The sequence below is a fragment of the Galendromus occidentalis genome, unplaced genomic scaffold (assembly GCF_000255335.2).
Source record: "Galendromus occidentalis unplaced genomic scaffold, Mocc_1.1 scf7180000075867, whole genome shotgun sequence".
Classification (NCBI taxonomy): domain Eukaryota; kingdom Metazoa; phylum Arthropoda; class Arachnida; order Mesostigmata; family Phytoseiidae; genus Galendromus; species Galendromus occidentalis.
This window is the reverse complement of record NW_003803857.1, coordinates 162,489-182,222: the sequence shown is the minus strand read 5'-3', so window position 1 is coordinate 182,222 and position 19,734 is coordinate 162,489. Positions and strand designations below refer to the sequence as shown.

The following is a 19,734-nucleotide window of genomic DNA, read 5'->3' as shown; positions in this document are numbered from 1 at the left end:
AGCCACTCAGAGGCGGCCGCCGCCGTATCAGAGATACAAGTGTTTCGGGAGTTGTATTTCGTTTGGTGTTTTTCCAAACGCTCCACCATCCTCCACTAACAACTGGTCAGAGAACAGCCGGCCGACCGATCGTGGACAGACCGATCGAGTGAGCGACCGACCGACCGACCGACCGACCAACCAACCAAGAAACTAAATGGTCAAGGTTCGGGCAACGTAGCTAGCCATTGAGTGTACAATATAATACATATGTATAAAAAGGTCGCTGACCTGTCTCGACACAATGTCGTCCGCAATAGTAGATGTTGTTAGGTTAATATTGGGTTTGTTTATCGGTCGGGTTAGCCTTCTTTGCGCGATCGTTACCCGGAAAAAAAACATAAATAGACTGAATCGGAAGGTTCTGCTGTTAGCTTTGGATCGATTGAAATTTATTTTCCACTTTCTCTGTTCGAGAACAACAACGGCGAAAAGAAGCGGCCCGCGAACTGACTGAAGCAACTCGTGAGCTACGGGATGGCATTGTCGATATCCGTTTCAGCGTGAAAGTCGGCTCCGCTCAGTCCCCGACGTGGAATTTCATTTATTTACGACAGTTCATTTAGAAACAAGATCAGCGTTGATGTGTGCGGTGAGTCGTCGAAAACTCGCCGAGACCTATCGAAAGGCATTCGACCTCACCTCCATCAAGTTTGGGGCTCGAGGCTTGTGTTAAGTGTCGACTAAAACGAATCGCGCATTGAAGGTGGGACTGTAAAAATGAATATAGCGAAATGAACCTTGTATAACTATTGTATCAATTTTTTGATTGTGTAGAAATGATGGAAAGAAGAATTTTATGAATAATATAATTCTACAACAACAAACAACAACAAAAACTTACCTTGCTAATCTCTGCAGCAACAATAAAAAGAATTCAACAACACTTTTGAATGGAGTGCTCGAATCGCAGAATAAAATCTGTTTATTAAAAATGCTATGTAATTTTGTCCTCATTCGTGTGTCCGAGCGATCCCCTAGTTCAGGATCCACGGAGGCGGCCGACTGTTTGACGGTTGGCTTCCACAGAGCTCTAGAACCCTGCCGACCACGGTCAGCGACGATAATCATAATTTTCTGCTAATGGAGACTCTAGACGCTAACATCTCGACTGGATGCATGAAATTAGCTCAACGATCGCGAATATTCGTTCGTGCCTGATTGCCATTACAAGTCTCCGTCCAGTCTAGCTAGTGGAGGGCATCCAACTCATGCGAGGGTATCGACGAGCCCTTGACCATCGGGATGAGTTGGGACGATCGAAATCGGCAGCCGCATTCTCAGCGTCACCTAACGACGGGTCAGATTGTCTTTACTCATTCATCCATTTTTGGACACCATCCGGAATCTCTGCCGGTGCTCTTACAACTTTGGAGCGATGGGGCCCGTGGGGAATCTGAAGGGTTCGGGGATCTCCTGCTTCATATTCATACTTCCCCCCTCTCATACGTGGAGCTTCGATTGTTGGGAGGAATTTATGAGCCCCCTCTCCGGATGGATTGATCATGTGTCTTCGAACAAGTGTCTTGACCTGAACCTCTTGGTAGGGTCCGTGACGAGCAGTGTAAAGGCGAGAATAGAGAACTCGAAATCACCTCCTACCTCAGAGCTAATTAGAGTCAACCGTCCCTTCCCCCCCCCCTCCTCCTCACACAGGACTCATAAACAAACTCGGGAGGGTTTGTTCGATGTTGCCTTTATTAAATATTCTTTAGGTGATGGGTTTGAGAAGATTCGAATGTTTACAAGCCAGGACTTCCATCAGTCCCAGCCTTAGACAATATATTACATTTTTATTGAATGTAGATGAATGATTCGTTCGATTGATTCCTGATTCCGTCGGGAAGTAATTGAAGAACGGTGGCCTCTCCCACACCCGGCTCGTTGATGGTAGTTGAGAGTCAAGCTGTTGCGTCAGTGGATCGATCGATTGCACCGTGCATGATTCTTTGAGTCATAGAACACCAATACCTCACGATCAGGGAGACCACCGCGGAAAGCTTTCGTTCTGGACTACGCGAGATTATTATATTGAAGTTGAGGTCTCGACGTAGATCCGGCCATACGTCGGGAGCACTGATCATTGCCATTGAAATCATCGTTATCATCGCCGTTGTCTTTCATCGTGTCCCAGGGCAGTTTCTGAAGTATGGTGTGGATATATGCACATCATCGTATCGCGTCGTTCTAGAGTACAGCTTTGCCGTGTAGATCTCGTGCGAGAAACCCTTAATCCATTCGCTTGCATCATCCACCAGATCACTCAGCAGTGCATCCATTATCCAATACATTCATTCCAAAGTCGATGTAACCTTGCAGTAATGGTGGTGGTTGTCGTCGTCGGGGTCGTCTTCGTCGTCGACCTCTCGGTGGTGATTGTGGGAGTGATTTTTGTTGCTGTTCTTGACGACCTCAGTATCTGTTGGCGTTTCCCTTTGCGCCAAGGGGTCCCATTTCATTTTCTTCGATATTTCGGAGCATTTCGAGGTCTGCGATCTTGGCCTGATCCTTAATTCGGGTGTAGTTAGCCGAGAGACACATAAGATAGTGGATCAGGCTGATCAGGACGACGAAGGACGCTCCGGTAGCGACGTAGTACATGAGCGAAGCGCTTCCCACCTGCAGATAAACGGCGTGAAGCTCGTTAAGATTTCGAATGATCAGTCCCCGAGGGATCGAATGATTCGAGTCTGAGGACTCACGTAGTCGTGGCAGAACTCCTTCTTTTTGCCTTCGTCGCAAATGACTTGATGTTCCAGGGACACCTCGGGTAAAAGGAAGTCAAATTGTTCGAGGTTCAAGCATCTCTCGTTGTTGTCGAGATTCATCGAACGAAGTCGGTTACACATCGATGTCCAAGTGAAGAACACGAAAGATGCAACTGCCATCGCTAAGCAGATGAAGATCCACACCAACTGCAAGGATGAATAGCTCATGGCGGTCAGGAGAAGAATATCATTCGGTACAATATTTCTGCCGATCGTCGATGCGAGCATCATCTTCTGCCCGGGTCGTTCACCGCGCCCTTCGTACCGAAGGCAGGAGGCGTTGCCGACGAACGACTCGGTGACATGATGTAGCATTAACATATTACGGACCTTGAGAATATAGGTGACGGACATGAGAAAAATGCAGGTGAAACGGCCTCCAGCACGAGCTTTCCAATCTTTATAGATCGTCGTTCGAGTGGATCCGGTGCTGAGACATCCGATCAGAAGGATGAGGAGTGCCAAGACTCCCATACCGGCGCCGACGGCGATGAATCCAATCTGAATGTCTTGTAGTCTATAGGAGAAAAGACAGATTAGCATTGGGATTTTCTAAAAAGCGTGGCCTGCGGTCGGCTACACGAATTATACATCTCGGGACCACCGCTCGGGACATAGGAAGATCAACAATTTTTTCTCTTGGGAAGTGCTCTCGAGAATAAGGATCTCGATAATGAAAAAGCTCATCGTCGATGGAAGAATTCCCGAGACAGCGCTGTTTGGTCACAAATTCGAAAAGGGGCGGTTCGAGGGATTTTCCAGAGCTGGGTTCTTATGCTCGACTCACCTGACGTGTGTGGCTCTGCGGGACGTTGGAGGAGGGCAAGCGGAAATGAATAGAACATAAGGGTTTGGACGGCATTCACAGCAACGAGTCGAGGGACAACATGGGGATTCGGGGAATGCAACGAGTTTTGATAGAAATTAGAATGCGGGAACGGAATGACATCGAGTTGATTCAACAAGCAGAAAGGAAGCTATTCAGGACGGCGATGCCGACTTGGATGCAGAAATGAAATATGTTTCCCTCCGTAGACTAGAGTTCTCCGTCATCTTGCACGAACTTACCCGAACATTCGCGAGTAGAAAACGTGTTCGAACATCTTCATGGTCGCGTTTAGACCTCTGTAGGTGGCAAAGAGGAAGACCGTCACCCCCGCCGCACACATCAGGGTGGCGATCAGCGTTGCGAACGGCATGCGACCCATACAGCCGCAGCAGCATCCTGCAAAGATTTCAAAATGACGTCAGCTCTGAATTGGATCGAGGAGACGGGGGATTGGATTAATCCCGAAGAAGATTGGGTCCGAGAGGTCGGACTCGGGGTTCGCATTCGTGCTCTGCGTCATGAGGTGTCTGCATGATGGGCCCTTCGGAACACGCAGTGTCTCACGTGTCAAGGTTGACTCAAGATTGCCGTTGCGACTGTTTTCTTTCTCTTATTCTTCTCCCATCATTGACACCGACGCCAAAGCACATTACAGTTTCTACAGGGTAATTACGGATTCTTCTTCAGGAGGGATTTACGTTTTCCTCCGCGGGAGGATACTTCGAGAAGAAAAAAAAACTGCGTCTGTCAGCTCTGTTGCTCACTACGACTGGTCTGCTGCTGGAAAGAGCAACGGTGATTGTGACGTTTGAATTTTTGCACTGATCGTCGAAGTCGTTGTCGAATGAGTCTCTGTTCTCGATGTGGATATTTTTTAAGACGTGACGTTGCGCCGATCTTTTCTCCCCGACGCGTTGTTTCCTATGGCGACTATGGCCCTGGTCGGCGAGACGAAACTTATAAAAATGGATTTGTGTTCATATCTTAATATAGACGAAGTTACTTCCTCGTTGACGTTTCCGTCGCTTCTGTCGAACTTTTCGTCGTTTCTGTCGAACTTTCCCTCGATCGCGTAATTCGCCGATCCGAAATCCAGCGAACTGCGTCGATTTCTCCGGTCTGCTCGCGGAGGGCTTAATTTTCCCCATCGATGTTAGCTCACGTCCGCACTAAGCAGGTAGACGCACGACACGAAGTTTACTTTGAATTTCTGACGGTTTACCTTTCTCGTGGTGCTCCGACTCCGACGAGAACATGCCGCGCTGTGGGCCGCCCGGGAGTTTGACCGATAAAGCACGGATCACTGATTTATTTTTACACGTTCACGGAAAATCTGACAGGGGCTGCACTCCTTCACGAAGAGAACTATTCCGGAGAATTTTCAGCGACGGCGGAGGTGGCGACGCTGGCCATCTTGTCGCAGAGACGATTACTACTAGTTTGTCCGGAATTCCGCGGGTCTTTTGGGTGACTGCCAGTCAGACATTCAGCTGAGAAGTCACTCACATGATTCACCAGCGTCGGAATGAACGAACGTTGTCCAGAAAGACAAGCATCGAGAAGCTTTCGAGCGCATGCGTCAGCTGACAGCAAACTGAGGGGGAATCTGAGCGATAGAACGGTTGAACAGACAAACGAGCGAACAGACGAACAAACGGAGAAAGGTCACTTTCCATCCACAGTTCGCGCGCTTCCGATCTGGTCGAGTGATGTTTATTCAAGAAATCCATGCCATTAAACAAATGTTCTCGAGGTCCAAACCAGGTCAACCGAAAGAATCCCACCGTCGCAGCTGCCGCCGAAACCGGTGGACATGAGTGAAACTTCCGAACAAACACAAGTCGTATCGAAGAAGCTGCGGATCAGCTTCGAGATAACATATGCTCACGAGACAGAATTCGAAAACAGCCGAGTTCGATATATGCTTCCGCGAGATCTGCATTGCTCCTACTTCCCGTCCCAAATCATCTCGGCTCTCGCGATATTCAAGCGCCCTCAGCGACGCTGTGCGAACGATAAAAACCTTTCCCGTAGGTAGTCTTAAGTACGGAGCCTCCCGATGCGATCTCTTCCACTAATATTTGCGAAAGCAGAGCGATTTGCCAGCCCATAGCCTTTTGCCGTCGCTGCGATCTAGGATCGCGAACGCAGTTAGTCTGAATCCTTGATGTGTCCGTGGCGTTGCATTCAAACGAATAGTCATTTGATGCTCTACCGAACAAAGACAGAGTACGAATTCATCGTATCAAAAAGCGTTCAAGGGTTTTCCTGGTGTCGTTTTTTCTTCTGGGACACATAGAGGGCGTATTCTTTCTATATTCCTTCATCTACTGACTCAGGTTCCGAAGGTTTCCTTCATGCATTACTGCGGATTCTGGGAGTTCCGCTGCGACACTCAGGGCTCCACCTCTGACTTCATTGAGCTTGGATCCGGACGGTGTTTATATTTCGACTCAGCCTTCCCAGAGTCTAATTCCATTCAGTTCGGGTGTGGAATTATTTCAGCGACTCAGCTGTTTCCACCCGAATTAATCACCGCGTTACCCATACCGGGACACCGAGTGAAATTGGAGTCTTTTGAAAATCGCTTTTCCAAAAGAGGTATAATATCCCGCTTCCAAATGGCCTTGTTTGCAAAGCATCGACTTCTCCGTAAGGCGCCGCAGCAGATCTTATAACGGGTATTGCTCGCCTGCCCGCCTGCTTGCTAGGTAGGCTCTTTCGGCCGTGTGCTTAGCTGACCACGCCTTGGTCGTGCCCAGACATACTTATCCGAGTGCTCCTTAGGAATGCATCGTATTGCTGCTGCTCTCGCGGTTTCGAGATTTTGGCTCGCTCGGGATTAGGCACCACGAAAGGACCCGCACAGAACCAACCGGAAGCCACCGGATAATATTCAAAGCTATGATGCAGCACTAAAAGATTCTTACCAACGTTCCCGAAAAGACTTATCAGATATATCCACCACCACCGTGGTCCATGGCAATGCTTGGCTCTCTTTTGAACGAAGATATTTTCAAAAGCACACGTCGCCACAACACCAGGCACGAAGAACTGTAATCCAGAGCGTGTCGAACGGGGCAACTGAGGAGCTACAAGTGTTGGACGGACCGATGTTTTGAGCTCTCCGATGTGGGCATGGCAACCACGGCAGCCTCTTGCGTGACCAGACGTCACGGATCAACCGCAATCCGCACTATATCCGACGCCGCCGCCTCCATCTTCACTCTACCCTGTGGGAAGAATCAGTGGAGCGCGCGCCTCTTCCGCTGTCAAATCGACGGCGATGGCGGGCTGGGGGGCGGGCTCCGTTCCTGCTAATCGGAAGAGCATCCACTGGGAATCCGAATATCGGCGAAGCACTTTGCACCCACTCCACTCCGCGGAGGTATCAACTCGCGATTCCGCAGGAGAAGCGCACGGAAGAATATTTCCATTCGCAGGTCACGCAGCCGCTATCACCGTTACAGCCGTTCGCTTGGACATACCGCTGTCACATCACAGAACCGGTATGCAGATCTCCCGAATTTTCTCCGACGACCGAATACGCGATCTCGGTCCACTTCACTGAAGATTGAATCTGAGCTCTACTGGACAACGGTACTCACGCTGGTTGCGCGGCTGCATTCAGCAGCTTCAACGACTTGTTGTCGTTCTTCTTCTTGAGCTGTGTGTGTGCGCGGCGATTGTTGTTGTGGACGATAGCCTTGTGGCGGCGACGGCATCGCCCGAACAAAAACCTTTTCTCTCAACGCTTTTCAAAGCCCTTTCCGTTTCTATTGGCGTATTACTACCGCGAGCACCGCACAGCAGCAGCACAACCGGCTCACCATAAACAGTGGGACAGACAGACGGACAGACCGACCGACCAACCAACCGACCAATACCAACTTAGGGTTACCACCGCGACCAGACGAGGGTTCCGCCGCGACCCTGCGCCGCCGCCACCCTCACCGATGGGGTTAACGCCGCTCTCTCCGGATTTCACGTGCTGATCCAGAAAAACGTTCCGGCAGCAACTCTGGAATCACTCTGACTGGGTGAGAACGAAACTGAACAATTTTTGAGTGACGACCAGCAAACGAACGAGTGAACGAACGAACGAGCCAGCTGGACGCTAACGGTGCTCCACACCGAATGACGAGCACTTCGACTAACGGCGGAGGGATAGAATTTTTTTTTGCTCTTTTCCGACAGCACTCGTGCCTCGCTCCATCGACTTCGTTGATGGCAGTCTAGCGGCCGAAACCGGAGGATCCTCTTCCGAGGCTCGAGCACCTCGATCGGTCGGCGCGAGATGCTAACAAGCGCTGGCTCCGCTCATGACGACAAAGTCGATTGAAGCTAATGCCTCAGAGCAATTCAAAACGGACGCGAGGAATAGACGCCGAAAACCGTCGACAGTTCTCGGCGTCTTCTGATAATTTTGCCATCATTGCTCGAAACATCATCCGGCGCCTACGCGATGGTGACAGCGGAGACAACGATGACGACGGCGACGAATGGGAAAAGCTGGAACAAGTTTCCTAATGCCGTCCGGTAGTTCGCAACACGAATCTGCTGAGATTCGTGTGGCAACGAACTGGGAACGACGAAACGATTCTCGACGAACTTAGTTGCTCCGACAACAAACAACTCCGATATGGTGGGCATGCTTCTCGAAGGCATCGATGTCAGAGCTTCCGTCCGACGTTCCACGAGCATAGACGAACTTTTATACGACTCACGAATTTTCGGATGTTCCCGTAAGCTCCGGCTCGAATCCTTCCCGAATCGCTCGACGATCGTCCGAGACAACTCGAACAAAGACCCGATCGCATCATGGATCCAGGATTCGACTAGGGACCTTCGTGTGGAGGTCGCTTCCGGAGGATTCATTCTCAAGAGCCCCGTGAAGCTCAGGAGCTTCTCCAACTTTGGAATCTCCATCTCGTGGATCTGTACTAGTCGATGTGCATTCACGTCGCATCGCTCTCACGCGGGCCGAATGTGGATGATCAAGAGAAATTCTATCCTCATAATCAAGAGGCCTAATCATCTCGATTTCTTGTGTGCTACTTGAATACTAACAATCATGCACAGGATCCGGAGTTTCATTACTTGACAAAAATTATAGCAAAAATACAATGACGCTACGCGCCTAAAGTCGGACTGATGGGAAGTTCCGTATCCCTAAAAAGCGGCAAAGCGGGAAAAGTCGGAAATTGAAGTCTCCACGACTCGACCATCAAATATCATTGCGCATTTTGGACGAACCCAGTAGCTGAAAGCGCAGTATCTCTGAAGTTTCACTGGGGGCGCGGAACGCGAAGCCGTTACTCTGAATGGGAGGCGCTCGCAACATTTTGAAACTTCCACGCTGTAGTGGGGTCAAATGCGCCGAACATAGCCTCGCTCAAGAGAATGTTTCGAAGATATTTTTGGTCTCGTTGCTCTGAAAACAGCCACGCTAAGCCAGAACAAAGTGTTCATCACTAATTGTGGTAATTATCGTCATCAACGTGCGTGCTGAACGCGGAGCGCCGTCATCTATAATCCACTGAGTTTCTCCTATGATCAACTCACACAGACAAACTATCCGGAGAGATTTCAAAATCCATTAATCTTCGCTTGAAAATGAGTCGGGAACTTATGGTAGCTGCTCGAGAAAGTCTCTAGCTTTCTCAAGGAGGCCTCCTCGCAAGTTTAAACTACAGAGTTTTTCTGTGTCCGGATACCCGAACCGATTGCGTTGCATTCGTTCTGCTCCCGGGATCTGATGTTACCTATCGGGCTCGAAATCAGAGGCAGCTAGACCACGAAACTTCTGTGTAAAGTGACTCGCGAATCTGGACCCTGTACTTCGGAAGTCTGATGGGCTCGAGCCTTCAGCCCCGGCAGTGGGGCCGATTGCCCTGCAGGGCTGCGCGGATCCCTTTCTCTGGATGAATGAAGAGCGAATCCTTCGAACCCGCATCAAGCTAGATAGCAACCCACAATCCCTTCGGATACCACTCGCGTCATCACCTTTTCGGAAAAATCGTGTATTTCACGTCGGAATACATTTTGCCACCGGGTCCGGCGAGGCTTCTTTGTTGTCCCCGCCGCCACCGTTGTTGATTAGAAAGTGCGTGGCAGCCAGCACCGGGTTCAATGATCACATTTGGCGAGCTTCCAAGAGTTTCCACTCTTGCTTCTGAAAGTTGCCTCGTCCATTCGGCGGCTTTCTCTGCCCCAGGATGCGATTCCAACCAGAGCACTGAATCCATTCGCTCATCTTCCAGTTCTCAGCTCCTCTGGGAACAATGTTACCTTGCCATCGAACGACCGAATCCGATTCTTCGACAATGTTCCATTCTTGGTCGGACCGCTTGAAGTAATTCTCTGAACGCGACGAGGATCCGCGCTGGCTTCGTCTTCATTGTGCGGGTTCACTACGACAGTGATCGACCCCATTCAAGCGACTGGGCGAGTTCTCATCTAGCGAATGACACATATATCGAGCGAGCTCAAAGCTCAGCACTTCCGAGCACGAGCGGCGGACGCTTCCCATCCTCCGTCCATGAGTCACAAGGCCGCCACCATGGTACTCGCGTCGTCGCATAATATGGAAGTCGTCCATCGATAGTTGGCACGCGGAATTCAGTCCATCAGAACCCGGGTGAATTTTCCCAAGGAAGTCTTCATTATCTTCCCCGTTAGTATTTAGTGTAACGTGGGAATGAGACGCTTTTCACAAGAATCGACACTCCGGAACTTTTTCGAACCGCGTATTCTGTTCGGCTCGAGACCTTAATTTTCGGTAGATCGTCCTGGGGGAACGGGGCTCCATCCTACGGGCCTTCCCTTCCGGAATCGGTGAACATTGTTCAAGAATATGAGAGCTCTGACACTTCAACGAACGACCTATCTGTGCTCCGGAGGACTCACTAAGCGAGTGCTGAATAGATTCTCGATTGGGACCCACCCGAGAGTCGACAGGACCACACGAGCATGGGGAGAGTCGAGGTCAGCTTATCCAGAAACGTCTCCATCATGAATGCCGGATACGCCCACGGCTTCAGGTGCTGCACGGGTCGGTAGACGAAAGGCCCTCGGGTACCTATCTCGACCGGTGTACTCCGATCAATTCCCATTTCTCATCGAAGACGTCGTGTTCCCACATTCCCATACGGGAGCGAATCCACCCGGAGAGCGCTCACGTCTCTGCATCGAATATGTCCTTTGTTCGTTTCTGTGTTCGTGTCGTTAAACGTAGTATTCTCTCGATAGAAACGACTCTCACCAACAAATATTCTCAGCTGGAGAGTCTGCGCCACGGTTTCGCGGACGGGACAGGCGACCGAGAGCAGAAATGGAAGATCATCGAAATGATTTGGGATTCCGCTTTGGGGTTGCACTCGACCCACTTTTTTTTCGGTGAGCTCGTGGTTTCCGTGGAATAACACCCTGACCCAGTCGCGATATGAGCGTGCCAGCGGTCTGCGGTCACGTCGCTTGCGTGCCCACGCGGGAATCCGGGCACCATTGAAGATATGTGATCTTTGGAATCATCACATCATCACTAACGCAGAATCGCGAAAAAATGTTCTGTTCATCATCTCCGTGCAGACTGCTCGTTCTGGAGCAGCCGTCCTGAGGCTGTGATGGTAGTGAAAGAAGAAGCCCGGTCCATCATCAATTTTACTTTTTCATCTTCTGCGTCCCGCAGTCGAGGAACCCCAGAAGTGAGCAGAAACTCACTACAAGCGTAAACAAAGAAGAGCAAATTTCTTCATTCATCTCATTGCTTCTCACGAATCTGACCGTTTCACGCAGCGAACGGAAAATCCCTCGGGCTCAACTGACGGAGAGCGAAAATCAAATTACTACTCTCAGGAGAAGCTCTCTGAAAGTGATTAATCAATGACATCCGAGATGACAGCAAGCCGTAAGAATCGGCCTGGATTTTCGTTCCACGACCTTTCCCGTCTTTTTCTCTTCGTTCTCGGTCTCAGGACATTCCTGGTTTTCCTCGGAATTCCCTTATCTGTATGATTCTGGGCCGAATATATCTGAAGCGAGTCCCTGTCCCCTCACGACTCATCCGAGCCCCGCTGATCACCTTCTCCCGGACAGGTGAACCCATGTGGCCGTACCGTCTGACGACGTTCCCTCTCGGCCTCGGAAAGAACAGGAGCGAAAGTTCTGGAGTTGCAGGTCCATCATGCGGGTTGTGAGTGACTTTCGTCGAATCCAGCGGATCGTCACTGATGTGTTGCGGTCGTAATTCATGGAATCGCGTGGAACAAAGGGGAACGCGACATGAAGTATGAATGAGGCTCGGGTCATCTACGGTCACGCTTATTGTCCGACTAAAAAGCAAGCCACTCCGGAGCCGCTGGATTTCCGGATAGACGGTCGTTGACAGCTAATTTGACAGAGAGCCCACAGATCAAGGAGTTTCTGTGTGAGCTATTCCTACGAATGTTGCTAATGACGGTTCCGAAGAGCGAAACTTTCCACTCCCGCTGCCTGACTCTTCTGCCGGTCTGAGACTTGTTCTCTCGACTTGGCGAGAATCCCGCACGCCAACCCGTTTTCGGCTACAGATCGTTAATCGGAGCAAGAACGGGAGATCGATGGATAGCGCTCGATAAACCCCTTCATTCGATCAGTCTATTGACGGCAGGGATCCCTTCCGCTGTTCAATTGAACGTCGGACTTAGGAGAGCTCTGGACTTCTCAAAATCCCAGCGGATATCGACTGGGGCTCGCGCGGTCCACAGCCTCGAGAGAATCCTCGAGCTGTACCGATAAACGATAATATGTACAAGCTTCTCGCAGAGGACCATTCGTGCTCGAGGCATTCCCGTTCAGGAATTCCTTCGGAGCGGCCTGCCATTTGGAAACGGGCAAACATTTTTTGGTTTTATCTTATCAAGGGTGCTTCTCATCTCTCAGAAGGAACTCACGCCGGGTTGCCGCCGTAAACAGCTCGCTCCGGAGTGGAACTAACTTCAGAACATATTGCAGCGACTCAATCCAATTTGGGGCGGAGCAGCAACGGCGACGGCAGCTGCATCGAGCTCGTCAGCGTCATTACGCGAATGTGCTATTCAAGCATTGGATCGGGAGCGAAACCAGAAACTCGTCTCACGGAGAACACGACCTTGAGGATGTTTTTCTCCTTCCACGCGTACCATCCAATTTCCCCGACATGTTTCCAGCGCACCCGTGCTCGATCATAGAAAGAGCGAGCGCGAATAGATATTCCCCATGTCACGATTCTCACGATGCCTCTCCGTTCCCCACCAATGTAGAATCGAACCGACTCGTCCCTCTAGGAGCGCAACATAAGCAAAACATACATGATCCGAATTCCGAGACCATTGAGATTGTCGGAATATCCTCCCGAGCGAATCGTAATCAAATCCTGTGAGTCCAGAGGAATCAGGGACATATATGACAAGCGACAAGTAGCATATCGTCCCATGCAACAGCCGGAACGTGACGTCTTCATCCGATCCCATTCTGATTTCATCACATTCTCTCGCTCTATTGATTCTGCTGCCGTGACTCGGGAGAGAGCCGAGCACTGCCGGGGAAAAAGAGCAGCAGGAAGCGAACAAATCAAAATTACTAACCTTTCGAGGATTCTTCAGTATTCCTTTCCCTGGAACGTCCGCAACATCCCGACGCGGATTCCTGCATCGGAGCGCCTTCACCAATCGAGGAATACGAGTAAGCTCGACTATCGTTGTAGCGCATCGCTACTTTTCACTTGGTCAACTGTGTTTCTCTTTTAGATCCGACGGGAACAACTTCGGCTAATGCTCGCCGACCTCCTGAAATGAACACGGATGTTGAGAAACCGCACTCGACAAAGCACGAGACAGAGTATCTTGAAGCGATCAGATCACACGGCCGAAACCGCCCTAGCCTCATCGAGGCTCGGCACGAATATGGAAATATTCCGAAAATCACTCGCTCCAATCGTTTTCCACCCTGTTATGTCAGACCGCCGCCCGTCTCGCAACTCGTTTGGAATAGCGGATAAGGTCGCGATACTCTCGATATCATTAAGAGGAGCGGATGCGAACCTTGGTAACATTTCTTCCGTGGACGCTGATCTCGTCCCGAGGATTCGAAGTAAATGTTGCTACTCTCTGTTGTGCATCTTTAACCATGGCAACCAGACCGGGGTCCGCTGGCTGGGTTGTCGTACACGGTCGCCGGCCTGGGGTCTCGACCGCGCGCATCGAGGAGGTTCGACTGAACGCCCACGTTACTTTCGATCCTTCTACCCGCCCCTTTTGATCCGATTCCGTTTTTCCCACCTTGTTCATAGACTTTGCGGGTGAATGACATGCTCGTCCGCCCAATACGTCTATTCATCCACCTCAACAGAGGTCTCATCCAGAGCTAATGAGTTTCCGGGATTTCCTCCGTTCTTGGTCATTACCCCGGGATGCTTGCGAGCGAAAGAGGATTCAATGTGGAGCAATTTTTTTGACAAAGAAAGATGTCAGACAGCGGAGCGAGCACCGAGTCGCCTTCAATCACGCGTTGATCGACAGCTACGCAACGCTTACTGTAAATTTGACGGATCCGTTTGCTCCTGTCTGCCGGATTGACGTCGGCTCTTACGTTCCGCTAGAGTTCGCACTACTGCATGGTTTTCCCTGATTTTTCTTTGATGCAATATATTGAGCTCAGCTCGATCTAGGAGCGTTCATGGAAACCACGCCCACGTGGTGTCGAACACCAGCGGATCTTGACATCTACATTCCTCGAGACTGAACCCTTCCTGAGTTTCCTAAACGAAGCCGAGGACTACCATCCGTGGAGGAGAAATGAGACCTCACGGTTTTTGATCAGCCTCGGCGGCGTACAAAGGTACTCTAGATCGAACAGCCTTCAGCTGGTAACTGAGCGGGTCGCGAGCCTTTTTTTTAAGGGTCAGAGTAGCCGTCGTCTATCGATAGCCCGACCTTGGCTTCGATAACATGCTGCTCGGAGTTGATGATCTGCGGTGTTATCGACAACGAGGCCTGGACCAGAATCCAATACAATGGGAATATAACATCTCGTGGTACACGAAGTACCGAATCCTGGAGTCGATGTCGATCGTGGAATCAATTTCAGAAATGTATCCCCGGTGTAGTCGAAGCTTCCTTGGAGTCGAACCCGCGGAGTTCTGTTCCTCATTGGCTCCCTCCAGCGATCGGTGTCATCGCGGTAGTCACCACTCTCATTCTCGCGGTTTTCGCACTGGGACACTTACTGCCGCGGAACGACTGGCGGACGATCTATCAAAGACGTTTTCTCCTGCGAGTTATTGTTATACAGTAGTAGTCGTAGTGAGAGGACTCTCCGTCGTCGAGCGACTCGTGGGGTTTGCGCTGACTGTCGTTGCATGTAGTAGTCGTCATGAGGGCATAATTGTTGCTTTTGAAAGCCGAGCCTCGCTCCAGAAAACTAGAGCATTGGTCATCACCAAGTTATTGTTATTGCTTTCTGAGCATTGTGAGCACTGCGCTCATGTTTTGAAGCGACCGACTGGGGGAGAGGAGCTGCCGTTTTTCTCTAGAGACTAGATATATAATGTTCGCCCGCTCGCCATCGCCCACTTTTCTGGCTGTCTGGTCGACGGGTTCTCGTCCTGTCCAATCTATTTCGAACCCGTCGCTTCGATTCCCGCCGTCTAGCCCGAATTCGCTGTAGGAGTTTTTTTTCTCGATGGTCCCGCTGAACATCCGTGCTCTTACATTTTCTAATCGTCTGGCCGAGGAGCTGGGAGAGGCTCTCGAACAATAGCCCGAGGAAAAAGACTTCGAAATCGGTAGAGCTCCCGAAAAAAGGAATGATCGTGTCCCCAATTACGGCTTGACATCGAGAGGTAGTCCCCATTATCGCCTCCGAAGACTGCTGATCATCTCGACCTGTTCTCTCGAGCTACGCGGGAAAAGTCCATTCAATTCAAACGACTCGCTCGAGTATATCTTTTCTAGCGTGTGTGAAGTTATGCAAGCTAATTCCGCAGCGACGTAAGACGTAATAGCTAAGATTCGGGATGTTCACTCGGTTTTGGGTCGCTTCAGTGGTTTTCGTCGGCTTGGGCAACAGCGAACGCAGGCAACGGCAAAGCTCCTTAGGCACGCTGAAGAAGAAGAACATTCGTCAGTTCCCGCTAGCCTCAGTCGCTCGTTGTCGAAAGTCGCTAGACGACGAGGAGCGGGCAACCCCGAGCACCGTGCTAATGATGGTTCGAAGCTCCCAGCCCGACTCCGGGCCACAATGATCGCTCGTTTGGCTCGGGGAGCAAGAAGAAAATATGTTTCTCTTCCACTACAGAGTCCCTCAACTCCAGAATATTTGCTAGAAATTGAATCGGGAGCCTGAGATATAACCGAGCCGAGCATTTCGATCCATATAATTGTGGATGACATTCGTTAAACGGAAGGGTCGCGAAGAGGACGTTGCTCCCACCGAGGAAGATATCAGCCGACAGAAACGAAACGGGCGGGCGGCCAGCTAGGCGAGGAAGCAGCGTTCTTCTTCTTGTCTATCGGCCGAGACGGCGATACCTGTCGACAGAAAAACCGGCTCGGAGTTCAACGAGGTTTGCATTTTCGGAACACGAAGCGCTTAGGGAAGACGTATGCCCAGGCTTTCTGATCCTTCCTCTTCCAGGAGAAAATCCAGTCTGTAGATCTTCCGCCTGACGGACTGTCCACCATGGATCTTGCCATCCGGGAAATCATCCGGTCGACTGGTTACTTGTGTATGGTCCGCCGCTCTAGAGGTCAGAGTTCAAATCACTGCCTCGACCATTGGATTCAAGCATCCGCTCCCTTTCTAGGAGGAAGAATTGGCATCATCGCTGTGGGTGTCCAATAGGATGAGGCTCAACAAATCGGAGATGAATCAAGGAGTCCCATATTTGTGGGAGGGGAATCGCCGGATTTGAGCTTCGTGTTTGAACCTTCCCGTCCTACCGCCTCCAAAGAGGCAGAGGAAGTCTGCCCGTCAGTAGCGCTGTGCCAACACGATCCGTCGGATGCTGTCCTGACATACCGAGCCTAGTAAAATCCTCGAGTCGGATACACCCGGAGATGAACTGACGAACAACGGCGAGGGCGCAGCCACGACGTTGCAATGAAATCGCAATAAATTCGGAGTGGCAGGGAGGGTCGCTCTCTCAGAATGGAATGGAGACAAGTCGTTTAGGAGATCCCGTCGGAACGCGAACGCTGCTGCGCGAGACATATCCGCCGAAGCCGTGTTTGGAGAACATGACAGCGACGTCATTTGGCTGTCAATGCTCTATCGAAGCAAAATATTCCGGTGAAAAGCATGTCCGGGAGCCATTCTGGAGAGATCGGGAGCGGAAACAAACGCTATCGAATAGAGACAGAATTCCCTGCAATTCGACGAATTCTCGCCGCTCGCTTGACCGCTCCGGTATCGAGTTCGAGTCGACGCGGAGAATGTTCTCGCGGAACCAATTTCCGTCGAGCTTCGTGATGAGTCGCGGTCCAGAGAGTTTCTCTAGGCGAACGACTAAGATGGCGACTTGGAACAGGGGATCGGGGACCTGTGCAAGCAGCGCTCGGTAGCAGGTTCGTGACCGAAACCTGACCGGGTCGCGAGTCGAAGGAACCTGATGCTGAATATATCACTTACACGTATACGTATCCGGAAGCCTCCGGAATGATTCCTTCCTGTGGCCTGGTCTGGACAGGAACAAAACTCGCCGACGAAATCACGACCACCGTAGTCCAACTCCACTTGACGTGTCGAATGCCCATTGTTCGCTGTCCAAAGGGTCTAGTCGAGCCGAGTCAAGCGCATTCAGGGCATCGCATTCGGCCCATCCAGCGTCAAATGCAATAGGTATCTCCTACGGTGGTTCCACTTCTTCCATCTATCTGTCTATCCGGCTGGCTGCTTTTGAATTCATAACCCAATTCTTCGTCGTAACCCCAGTGACAAACATGCAAATCAGATTAACATCGAGCCGGTGATCCTTTCTTCGTTTCCCCATGGTCCACCTCAGAGCTGTCAAACACTCTGGAAAACGATTCCCCGAGGGCTGCCAAACATCAGCTGGGAGATCTATCGATACCAGACGGCGATCGGAATCCCATGAACAGAGAAGATGGGAAAGTTTCCGGGAGATCGGATGGTCAGTGAAGCCGCAGCGACGGATCGAAGAATTCAGGGTGGGTCGCGAGATGCTCTCTGAAAAATGGCGCCTCGAACCCCGTCGCAGCGAATTTCCCGCAGAAGAAGCATTCACCCACCTGACTTCGCCGTACGTGGAATATTCGAGCTAACGCTTGCTGCTGACGCTGTTTCTGTGATCGCACCGAGAGCACTTGAAGTTCATTACCGATTGTCTTGCAACACTGAAGCCGCAACACCGTCGATTTTTCGACTCACTCAGATCGACGACAACACCCAGGCCTGCATCAGAATCTGCCGGAGCTGGACCAGAAGGCCCTCTCCATCAAAACAGAAATTCTGTGACGTGCTCCTCTTCAGGGCGGCGGCTGCGAACGCGGGGCGGCGCCATCTGGTGGACGGTATTTACGTCGGAAGCGTCGCGCTAATTTCGAACTGGCGCTCGAAGAAACCTCACGCAATGTCTGCGGGTACCTCTACTTCTGATTCGAGTGTACATCCACGCGTGCGGAGCTTCCCAGAGAGGTTCTTCTTACGCTGCAGCCGTTTCCCTTCTGGCAGATCTGATTCGACCCGAGCTCGAATCCGCTCTTGTGGTCGGGAGATTTCCGCAGCCGAGTGCTCGAGTCATTCGATGACTCGATGGCTACATTTCTAGCTTTGTCACAGAGAGCCATTGGAGAGACACAGTCACGGGGGACATTCATTTCATGGACACGTCTGGACGGACTGCGAGAAAATCGACCGCCGTCAAAGTATTTTTCTGCCTCGATGGAAATGTTGATTCCGGGAGGTCTAATCGTTTTTATTTGGAGAGGATCTTCAGCCCGGAACACGAATGAATAGCTGGAATGAATTTGAAATTGTTTTTATTTCGCAGAGCCGAATTACAGTGATCGAATTCCTTACTTGTTCCTGCATCCAGGACCGAATTATAACCAATTCACGGAGAGTGCAAAGACTAAGCATGAGTAATAAGTCTAGACGTCGAATCGAGCTGTCGTGAATAACTTCCGCGCCTCAAATGCTAGGAAGGTTCGCAGTGATTCGTTACATTGAAAATGGGTAGAACAATCTCGTTCGGGAGGATTTCAACAGCGTCGAATACGAAGATCGGAGAAAGATACGGTCTGTGGATCGGGTGCGCTCCCGAGAGAGAGAGAGAGAGAGAGAGAGCGCCTCCGCACGAAATCAGCAGTGGAGAAGAAGAATAGAGTCAAAGAAATTGATATCTGAATGTCTGTCGATAGCACTTATATTTCTGAGAACGGCCGTACCTAGTAGTCGAATATCCGCGTGCGACAATATCCGACTCGAAGTCAGGTGCATCGTGCGGTGCATGGTCGCGTATCCGATGCGCGAACTCACTGAAACCGCATTAACACTTACCGGGGTTGGTTGCCATTTGAGATCATACAAGCTGAGATCATTTGTATCATACCTACGGGTTCGGTTTCGGAAGAACGCAACTATCTACCATTCAACCTAAGCTTCTGCGGATCTATCGAGTCCTTTGGCATCAGGTCAGGAAACCAACCCATTTGAGCAATCGAAGGACTCTACCCATCCGTTTCAACACTTCTCCTCTCATCCGATAGATTCAATGAATACTAAAAGCTTTTCGCGCTCGCCCGATCGATCGATCGATGGATCGATAGGAAGACCGCTGAATTTGGGAATCGTCGAAACTGATGGGACTATTCGAGATCACTTAACACCACTAACAAACATGATTGGCGTCTATGTTCTTCATTTGTCCTTGAGGTAGTTATAGAAGGTTGAGTAGTTGATCCGACGCTGTTTACAACGATCTTTCCATGGTCTTCAGAAGGTTCCAGGTGAGTTCTCTTTGCCAAGCACTAGAACTCGATGCTGATAACTATTGAACAACAATATATATTTACAGATGAAAAAAACCTCATCCGTGGGGAGTTCTGCTGAAGTTCCCAG

At 50.6% G+C, this 19,734-nt stretch overlaps 1 protein-coding gene across 1 annotated transcript; it reads right to left on the bottom strand.

Annotated features, from left to right (window-relative positions):
* Positions 1-1,723: 1,723 nt before the first annotated feature.
* Positions 1,724-18,087, bottom strand: M6 (neuronal membrane glycoprotein M6). The gene is made up of 7 exons (XM_029113002.1): positions 17,904-18,087; positions 13,242-13,442; positions 3,876-4,032; positions 3,595-3,609; positions 3,138-3,324; positions 2,742-2,954; positions 1,724-2,658 (listed from the first exon to the last, which is right to left on the bottom strand). Exons 2-7 carry the CDS (start codon positions 13,363-13,365, stop codon positions 2,452-2,454), a joined length of 903 nt encoding a protein of 300 aa, XP_028968835.1. The 5' UTR covers positions 13,366-13,442; positions 17,904-18,087; the 3' UTR covers positions 1,724-2,451.
* Positions 18,088-19,734: the final 1,647 nt, after the last annotated feature.